Raw genomic sequence first — 10,089 nt, forward strand, 5'->3', positions numbered from 1 at the left:
TAATATACAACAGACCTAAAATATGCTTCTAGAACAAGCGTTTCTAGAAGTTTTGCACAATTCTTCACATTTCTTTTTTTCCCCTTTATTAAAACTGAATCTAATGAGTCAAGAAGGGATTCTTTACGGTTCCCCATGTAACAGAACTAGGTCCAGTGTAATCTGAATATAACAGTAAATAACCTATCAGATTACTTGCAGCCCTAAAAAAGTTCCCATCATAGAGTGATACACCAGAGACGGGTGGTCTTTAGTATGCCGACTGTCGGGATCCCGGCGCACAGTATACCGGCGCCGGAATCCCGACAGCCGACATACCGACACTTTCTTCCTCGTGGGGGTCCACAACCCCCCCCCTGGAGGGAGAATAAAATAGCGCCGCAGCGCTGTCGGTATGCTGGCGGTCAGGCTCCCGGCGCCGGTATGCTGGTCGCTGGGAGCCCGGCCGCCGGCATACCATACTACACCCCCAGAGACCTTGCAGATTGAATCTAAGGGAACAATTTGTATGTTCAGTATCATTGTTAGCAATCAAGTAGTGGTGATAATGAAACAGAAATTTCTCATGTCCCACATTTATAGCAAGTTTTGTATAAGAAGATAAAAACATTCTATAACAATAGTCCCACAATTACAATTATATAGGGCTGACGTTTCTTTACAATGGGCCTGATTCAGATGTGGTTAGAGTGGGTATAGCCCTGTGTGGTAATACAGCAAGAGGCATCTGTTACAAGAAGACTCCTGCTGCAGTAGTGATCCGACATGCACCCTAGGACGCAGCCTCAGATCACTGCAATACCATCGGCCAGCTTACTGCACCCATGGTGACGCGCAAGTTGCCAACTGCAGAGGCCAAGAAATCTCCGTCCAATGACCGAGATCCAAGGCCTCTTCCCTCCCCCTAAACGGCGACGACAAGCCCCCGTTATCCCAAACGCAGGCTGTCGCCGCCCTCTCCATGCCCACGAAACGGCATCAGACTGTCAGTCTGGTACCAGACTGTGTGCTACATTGCAGGACCCACTCATGCAAGTACAGAAAGGGTCCTGCAAATGCAAAGTTCTGATCATCAGCACTTTGCGGCAAGTGCCGCATCCGGACCTGAATGAGGTTCAACGTGCATATTACTCTGCACAACCAATTATGTTCTCCTCACATTCCAGATATGTATAAGACTGGCAATGTACCGTATACAACGGATATCATATTTCTCAGCAACAGGATGTCTGTGCTTATAACTAGCTTTGATGCCCGGGTCTTTCTGCCAGTAAATACTGCACTAACATACAAGCCATTCACCTATGGTGATTTCACTACAATATGCTATAAAACCACACAAGGAAATAAGTTACCTGAATCGTTTGAATAGCTGACTCCGGTGTTTGTTGTAGTGCTTTGGTGATCCGAATCTTTCCCACTTGCCATAAGAGCAGTTAAGTGTGGAGATAACCCAAGATCTATTAAACAAAAAAACAAAAAAATTAAATAAAAAAAAAAAAAAAAAATACAAATAAGTGTCCCTGGCATTTCAAATACATATTACATATACAGTAAAATTTGTTTAAAATGGTGAGTGCCGCCTCATTTTTGTTGCAGATTACATGCATTATATATAAACTTTGCACTAGCTAAAATGTGCAAGGCTTGCTCTATTCTGCTTTCTCCTGTGTCCCATTAAGGGAGGCGATCACGAGACCGCCTGTTGGGATCCCGGCGGTCATAATATCGACGCCGGAATCCCGACAGGCGCTGAAATGCCACAGGCTTTTCTCCCTCTATGGGTGTCCACAACACCGATTCCGCAAGGGGATTTTTAGTACTCGCCCCGCTGACAGCATACTGGTGGCCAGGATCCCGGCCATCACTAAATCGTATGTATTCCGTCAATTCGGTGCTCTCTCCAGTCTCAAAGCCCATTTTTCGGTAATAAAGCTCAGGAGATTGACAAGCATCCAATACAATGAATTAAATGGGAACTTTAAAGTATGGGTTCTGTTATCTGGGAGGATTTGTACTTTCCAGGGAATTTATTTTTCCAAAGTTATTTTATTTGCCATTCCCAAAATCTAACCTCCCCCCATCTTCATCTCTACTTATGCTGCCCCTGGAGTCCAACACATTATTAAATAACTTACAAGAAAAGAGGAAGAAGGCGGCAGTAAGTGCACTAATCGTGCTTTCAATATCATTGCCATTTTCATTTTCAGGGATATATACACTGAGAAACTCTGGCTTGCAACAGCCGCCACTTAGTAAATTTACCCTTGGTAATCATGTCTGTATGAAAAGAATTATCAATAAAATATCAAATAGTAGAAACATTGTAAGTTTACTTCACCTATTATGGAAATGTATGTGCTGCTGACCTTACCTGTTATCCTATTAGAAATGCTGAACATCCGTGAAGTCCTATGTTGCTGATGGAATGGATCTCGGTACCTATTGCCAAAACACATGCCGAGAAGCTCCTTGCGCACAGTTTTGTTCCAAAGTCCATAAATAAGAGGGTGGCAAATTGCACTTGTGAATGAAAGCCAAGTAGCTAGAGTCTCTATCACGGGCGTAACACTGTGTTTCCCCCATAAGGCCTGAGTACTTATAACAATCATGTAAGGTCCCCAGGTGAGCACAAAAGCACCGATAACAACTAGTATGGTTATGAAGGCTTTACATTGGTTAGCTGAATAAACAATACTGGAGAAGGTATTCTTTCTGCTTCCTGAAGAGGATGTAGAAGTACTGGAGTTTTTTCTCCCATTCTTATGGGAAACATCTTGAACAATGATAACAGTTCCGCAGTGGATCTTTCGAGCCTTTATTCGAGCCACACGAAATATGAAGCCATAGCAGACCATCATAGTAATGAAAGGCAACAAAGCGCACCATATTTGCCAAAAGGCTGTGTAGCCTGCCTCCTTGTGCCAAGCAGCTACACACATCCATTTGAAGTGGTCAAACTCCAGCGACGACCATCCAAACAAAGGTGGAAGACACCCTATGAGGGAATGCAGCCACACATATGCTATAGCCAGTACTGCCCGATTGCCGGTGATCTTCATGGGATATACCATTGGATAAAGAACAGCATAGTACCTAAAATAGAAACAAAAAGCTTGCATGAACATAGTGATTCTGATCACAGATGTGTTTTTTATTTTTACATTCTCTTGGAATTCAATCCCTGCGTGTAATGGGACAATTCTTAATTTATACCCCTTTCACACCCCACAAATAACCTGGTATATTGCCGGGTTGACGTGGATCGATGTACGGTGTGAAAGGGGTAAATCCCGAATTCCCGGGTCACCTGACCCAGTATTTCAACCAAGGAATAAAGGAGGGTTTTTCCTGGGTCAGGTGCAGTGCGTACGGGTTACCGGGTCAATGCATCCCGCAGCCCGTTCACACTACAGGGAGATGCGGCGCTAGAGGGACAGGCGGTGCTTGGAGGTGATCTGATCTCCAGGCACCGCACACGTCACCAACCTGATAATTTGCCGGGTTGGTGCAGCCAGTCTAAATGGAGTCTTAAGTGGATCGCATATGGGAAGGACCCATGTACAAGTCCCGGGTGCGACCCACTTTTGCAATCTGAAAGTGGTATAGAGACACAAGAAAGTGTAAAGTTGTTTCTTGCCTTTGGACTATAACTAAAGAAACAAATAACCAACACCCTTTTACCACTGTTACCTAGGAAATTGCCGGGTCTATCAACCAGGCAATTTTCCAGGTCAGAGCTTCGTGACTCTGGTCGGGAGCAGGGTCAGGGACCCAGGAGTAAGTCCCGGGTAGGTTACATTTACATTGACCAAAATCTTGGGTTTTGCATGTTCAGGTGAAAAAACCTGGGATTTTGAAGACAATGGAAAAGGGCATTAGCTAGACCTTCTGCTAAAGGCAAATTTTGGTTTTGAGTAAATTTGTCAGAATCCGCTTTTACAGTTTATTAGATTGGGAACTGGCCAAGACATTCAGACCGTATTCAATCAAGATTGGTTTATCTATTTAATCCATTAATCTTTCTATTGCTTAGTCAAGGCTGTATATATTCACACACACTAGTGTGTGTGTGTGTGTATATATTATATATATATATATATATATATTATATATATATATATATATATATATATATATATATATATATATATATATATATATATATATATAGTGTTCACTCTAGGAATTTTTTAGGGCAGGGTGCTGATCACGGGTAGGGCACATTTTTCATTCGTGAGGGCACATTTTTAAGTTAGAAGGGCAAAAATAGGTACATACTATATCGCTTGGTGCGCCCATTCCTATAGGTGAAAGCATGGACAGTGCGCACCGGAATTTTTTTAGGGGTGTTGTTTCGTGGGGAAGGGGCATGACGACATAATAGTACTAAATAACATTATACCACACAATAGTGCCGCTCATACACATTGCACCAGGTAGAATCTCCTATACACACTGCGCCAGGTAGAGCACGTTCTACATATTGCGCATACTGGAGAGAGCACTGGGGCACACTGCACAAGGGAGAGATAGCAGTTGGGACAGTGCTGGGGGGCAAGGGGATTAGGAGCAGGTAGTACTGTAGTCAGTGTTAGGGGTATGGAGGCATTAGTACCCAGGATACCCACTCCCCAATTACCTTTTAAGATCAGCTCCTCTCTGAGATGTGTGTATGCTGGGCACTATGTGTGGACATAGGATTGTATGTATGCTTGGCACTGTGTATGGGAGAGGTGGGGTGTATAATGAGCATTATGTGGGTATGGAGGGTGTAATGGGCACTGTGGGGTGTGTATGCTGGCAATGTGGGAGTGTACATATGCTGGGCACTGTGTGGGCATGAAGGGTGTAGAATAAGCACAGTACGGGTATGAAGGGTGTTATAGGCACCGTGGGGGTGTACATATGCTGGGCACTGTGGGTGTATAATGAGCACTGGGTGGGTATGGAGGGTGTTATGGGCACTGTGGGGTGTGTATGCTGGGCACTGTGGTGGTGTGCATATGCTGGGCACGTGTGGGTGTATGTTGTCCACTGTGGGGGTATTGGGTGTGTTTATGTTGGGCAGTGTGGTGGCATGGGTGAAGTAAATAATGGGCACTGCCCCAGCCCCGACCATTTCTATCATTAGCCGAATTACGCCCCCCACCCCACTCTGTTAGTTGCTTACAAGTTTAACTTTGGCTACATGCGGCTGTACTCCATGGGGACAAAGTTAAACTTGTAAGCAACTAACGGAGCGGGGTGGGGGGCGGCTGTACTCCATGGGGACAGAGACATGGCTACAAGATGGTGAAGCTCAGTAATAGATGCATTGGGTGAGGGCGCGCGTTGCTCACAAGTGACATACAGTATCTACCAGAACAGTCTCCCAGCCCTGCCGTACCTTTAGTAACAGCAATGTTACCCGCTGTCAGTAGGTTCCGGAGGGCGGAAGCAGAGAACCTAACCCGTTCCAGCGTCTCCGCTATTTTCCAAGCGACCTCGCACCAGCAAACAAGTAGTGTAGTCAGTCCCTGGAGCAGCATGCGGGCAGGGAGGAGGGAGGGACGTCTCAGGCGGGCTTCGATAGCGAGACACTGCAACTGGATGGGGAGACGCTGCCGGCACCGATTGGATGATGAGACGCTGGCGGCGATTGGATGACGCGGCGCTGCCGGCGGTGATTGGATGAGGAGGCACTGGCGGTGATTGGATGAGGAGGTGCTGCCAGCGGCGATTGGATGAGGAGGCGCTGCTGGCGGCGATTGGATATAGCAGCGCGTATTTTGCGATCACATGGGGGGAGAAGTGACAGCGCGGCGGGGGGAGAAGACAGCTCTTAGCAGGGCGGGCGCAAACGGGCAGGGCGCATTCTGTCACTCAAAAAAGGGGCAGGGCGCAGCGCCCTGCGAAAGAAGCTTAGAGTGAACACTATATATACATACACATACATACATACATACATACATACACTCAATATATACACAAACACATTAGAAAGTAGTTATTGTAAGAATGGATCATCAAATACAATATTATTTTTCTTATATAACCTTAAATAGGATGGTTATTTCTAAATGTAGTCATCCTATTACCTGCACTCTAATTAGGAAAAAATAAAACATGTTACAATCTACGAGGTTACCATTACTGCATGATTATCTCACAGCATTCAGCATAATCCCACAAGTCGCAAAATAAGGTCATGTAAGATTTTTGGGTCATGGCTTGTATTTTTATTATAATTTGAAAGGGATGCGGTCAACATCCCGCTGGACGGGATCCCGGCGGTCGAAATACCGACGCCTGAATCCCGACCGCCACAATCCCGACATATTCTCCCTCCGTGGGTGTCCACGACACCCATAGAGGGAGAATATAATAGTGTGCCGAGCGTAGCGAGGCACCGTGCCCCGCAGCGTGGCGAGCGAAGCGAGCCCGCAAGGGGCTGGGTTCCGCTCGCCACCCCTGTCGGGATTGTGTGGTCGGGATTCCGGCGTCGGTATTTCGACCGCCGGGATCCCGTCCAGCGGGATTACGTACTGATCCCATTTGAAAAATTATGAATACTTTCTTTCTGTATATCGAGCCAGGATAGAAGGGAATGTCAGCAGATACATCCTACCCAGACACATTTGTAGCTTGTAACATTGTCCTGGTAAATTCTGGGCCATGAGCCATTTCTAAAGAATTTCAAATCAATAAACATGTCTGGTCTCCACTTCCCCAGGCCAAACGCCTCCAACAGCTGAACTCCTTCTCCTACCCCAGTGGTTCCCAAACTGTGTGCCGTGGCACCCTGGGGTGCCGCGGGACACTTGCAGGGGTGCCTCAGGTTGGTGGTCAAGGACCAATTCAAACTATTTGTCAATTTAATAGGCATAACCAGTGCTGATGGCTTCCAGTTATAAAATATGTGGCCAAACAGAAGCAAATCTTGTCCCTCACCACACAACTGAGCCTAAGGATGACATATAAACATAATTTACTTAATCTAATATTTTTTTCTAAATTTCTCAATAAGAAACTTATGGCCTAGGGGTGCCGTGAAAAAAAATCTGACACTCCAGGGTGCCGTGACTCACAAAAGTTTGGGAACCACTGTCCTACCCTAAACAAATAAACTTCTTCTAAAACTCACACCAATGGCACTAGCAGCATGAGGCAGATGCAGAGATGAAATAGCTGGGGCGTGGTATACAAGATCGACATGCATTAGGTCTACAGTCATTAGGTCGATCTCATATGGTAGACAGACAAAAGTTCAACATGGATAAAAAAAAAAAAAGATGCTGGAAAGACGACACAAAAATGGTCGACATTTATTCTTGCATTTAGCTGCAGCTAGTGTGGATAGTTTTTTCATCTAGGACCACTATTTGTAGAAACGCACTCGCCACGCTCCAGGCACGGGGTCTCAGTCCACTTCACACACCACAAGGTTACTAAAGGTTATGATTTGTGACATGGATAGTCAAGGATGAAAAGCCCAAAAACATGAAAACCTCCAAAAAACATGTGTGGACCATATGAACTTGTCGACCTTTCATAGGTCAACCTTTTCTCAGTGTCTACCATATAGAGTAGACCTAATGATTGTCGACCAAATGCCTGTCGATTCATGGTCAGGATCCCAAATAGCTGTGCCCTCCTTCATTCCAAAAACCAAGAGATCAGTCTCTTCTTCTGACAAGTCACAACAGCCTTTTACTTGTAAATTAAATAATTCACTTTGCAACATTAATAGCCTGTCTACTAGGCCAGGGGTAGGCAACCTGCGGCTCTCCAGCTGCTGTGGAACTACACATTCAAGCATACCCTGCCACAGTTTTAGAACAGCCTAACAGCAAACCTGTGGCAGCGTATGCTGGGATGTGTAGTTCCACAGCAGCTGGAGAGCCGCAGGTTGCCTACCCCTGTACTAGGCAATGGGGTACATTACATACAATCTATGTTTTCAGAAGATGTACACTGTAGCATGATTAACTAAAGGTGGGTGAACACTAGACCAACATGCTATATGAGCGATGTCACCTAGTGTTGCCCCTCCCAGGCCGGTCGGCAGCAGGGGGTACACACTGAGCGATAGGACTACCATATCGATCAGTGACATCACACAGCGGTCGGGCAGGCAGCTCTTGGACGACAGTCCAAATTGAGCTGCATGTACAGCCAACAGCGAGGGTCGTTAATGACCCGCGGTGCCGTGCATCGCTCGGCGGCATACACACTTGCCAAGAAAGTGAACGACGTCGCTCAGGAAGGGTGAATATAAGTAACGTTGTTCATCTTCTTGGCAAGTGTGTATACACCTTTATGATTACAGACTATTTGCTAAATCAGTGCTTAAGTGAATGTGTAGCGCTCACTGTTTTCTTAATAGCAGTGTCACAATAATAGTAACTAAAATGCAAAGGGCAAAAATTGTTACTAGTGATAACATGTCTTATTTCTAGGAAGTACAGCACCCCATCTCTCCCCCCCAAAAAAAACAACAACACATTGTTGTGAAACGGCAGTGCGAGTATTGCTAAAGCTCTCATCATAGTGACAGTATTCACTCAAACTGTGTCCACTACCTTGGAAGGGTATCCGGTCTTTAGGTTGACACTCACTAGGTCAACACATGAAAAAGTCGACATGAGTTTTTCTCATTTTTATACCTTTCGATCCACGTGGGCTACGATTGGGGATAGTAACCTGTGTTGAGCGCACTAATTGGGGTTCCCGGTCACATTACAAAGAAAACGACACCTAAAAAAAAAACAACTTCTTCATGTCTACCTTGATTTACCTAAATTCTCTTGAAGGTCTGATCAACTGAAAACACTATGCACCCACACATGCAGAGATTGGCAAAGTAAAAACAATAGTTACCTGTCAATTGCTATGATGCCCAGTGTGAGCATACTGGCAGAGCTGATCAGCATGTACAGGAGGGCAGAGAAATTGCACCACACAACCCCAAATATCCATTCTCTCAGTATGGAGCTAACAACAACAAATGGGAGGACAAAGAGAGACAGGCAGAGATTGGACAGAGTCAGACTGAACACAAACTTGTTGCTGAGGGACAGTAAGTAGGACTTCTTGTACAGCGTGACCACAATCACCAGGTTGCCAAGGCATATAAGAATGTCAATGATAATTATGGCAATGGACTCGGCTACAATGGTGGCCCCATTCTCCGTGGCAGCGTCAATTTCCTCAGCGTATCCTATAGATGTGTTGATGCTCATTGTAAGTCACAAGGCAATCCTATAGGAGACATGCTGGCAGCCCGGAGGAACAAAGAAAGCGGTGTCCTCCCCACGCTGTATCTGCAGGGCGCTCAGCCACGCACACATCCACCGCCGCCCGGCACTGCAGCGTGACACAGCCGCACTCCGGAGCTCCCGCTGCCACCCTCCCGCCAGCCATGCAGCACGGAGGACACCCGCAGCAGCAGCGCCTTATACTCCGTCTCCGGCTCAGTCACCACTGACTGTCTTCAAGTGTAGTAGTATACAACTTCCCAAGCTCCGCCCTGCACCTGACATCACCAAGATCTTTCCGGCGCTTGAGGTAGCGACTAGCTCCCCTTGAGCGGAAGTACCTTGTCAACGTCAGTCGCTGGGCGGAGCCAACGCGGAAAGTTTTTTTGTGCTTTAATTAATTGATCTTTACTACTGCTGGACGACTGGTGCCGCTCAGTGTTGCATAGTGTAATATAGTATTGTCATCTCTCCAGTGGATCTACTGGTGCTTTTACTCTCCAGCTTCCATGTCTACAATTCATCTGATACGCCTCTTTCAGTTCTCCCTGCTGGTCACATCTGGTGGTTCCTCCGAGAGCCGCAGTCTGCAGGGTTTCGGTAGTGGAGGCCAAATCCGCTTGGCAAGGATCTTTGGTGATGGCCTGAGCCATTGACTCTGGACCTCTAGGGAAGCTTTGCTAAAATAAGATTTTACTTACCGGTAAATCTATTTCTCGTAGTCCGTAGTGGATGCTGGGGACTCCGTAAGGACCATGGGGAATAGACGGGCTCCGCAGGAGACATGGGCACTTTAAGAAAGAATTTAGGTTCTGGTGTGCTCTGGCTCCTCCCTCTATGTCCCTCCTCC

General features: G+C 46.2%; 1 protein-coding gene across 1 annotated transcript in view; it reads right to left on the reverse strand.

Annotated features, from left to right (window-relative positions):
• Positions 1-9,540, reverse strand: part of GPR161 (G protein-coupled receptor 161) — a 46,914-nt gene extending 37,374 nt beyond the window's left edge. Inside the window, exons 1-3 of the mRNA XM_063955661.1 lie at positions 8,863-9,540; positions 2,375-3,096; positions 1,356-1,460 (exon numbers count right to left, since the gene is read on the reverse strand). Coding sequence (XP_063811731.1) covers positions 1,356-1,460; positions 2,375-3,096; positions 8,863-9,224 — 1,189 coding nt within the window. The 5' untranslated portion in view covers positions 9,225-9,540. The remainder of the gene's footprint in view (positions 1-1,355; positions 1,461-2,374; positions 3,097-8,862) is intronic.
• Positions 9,541-10,089: the final 549 nt, after the last annotated feature.

Source organism: Pseudophryne corroboree, chromosome 2 (genome assembly GCF_028390025.1).
Source record: "Pseudophryne corroboree isolate aPseCor3 chromosome 2, aPseCor3.hap2, whole genome shotgun sequence".
Lineage (NCBI taxonomy): Eukaryota > Metazoa > Chordata > Amphibia > Anura > Myobatrachidae > Pseudophryne > Pseudophryne corroboree.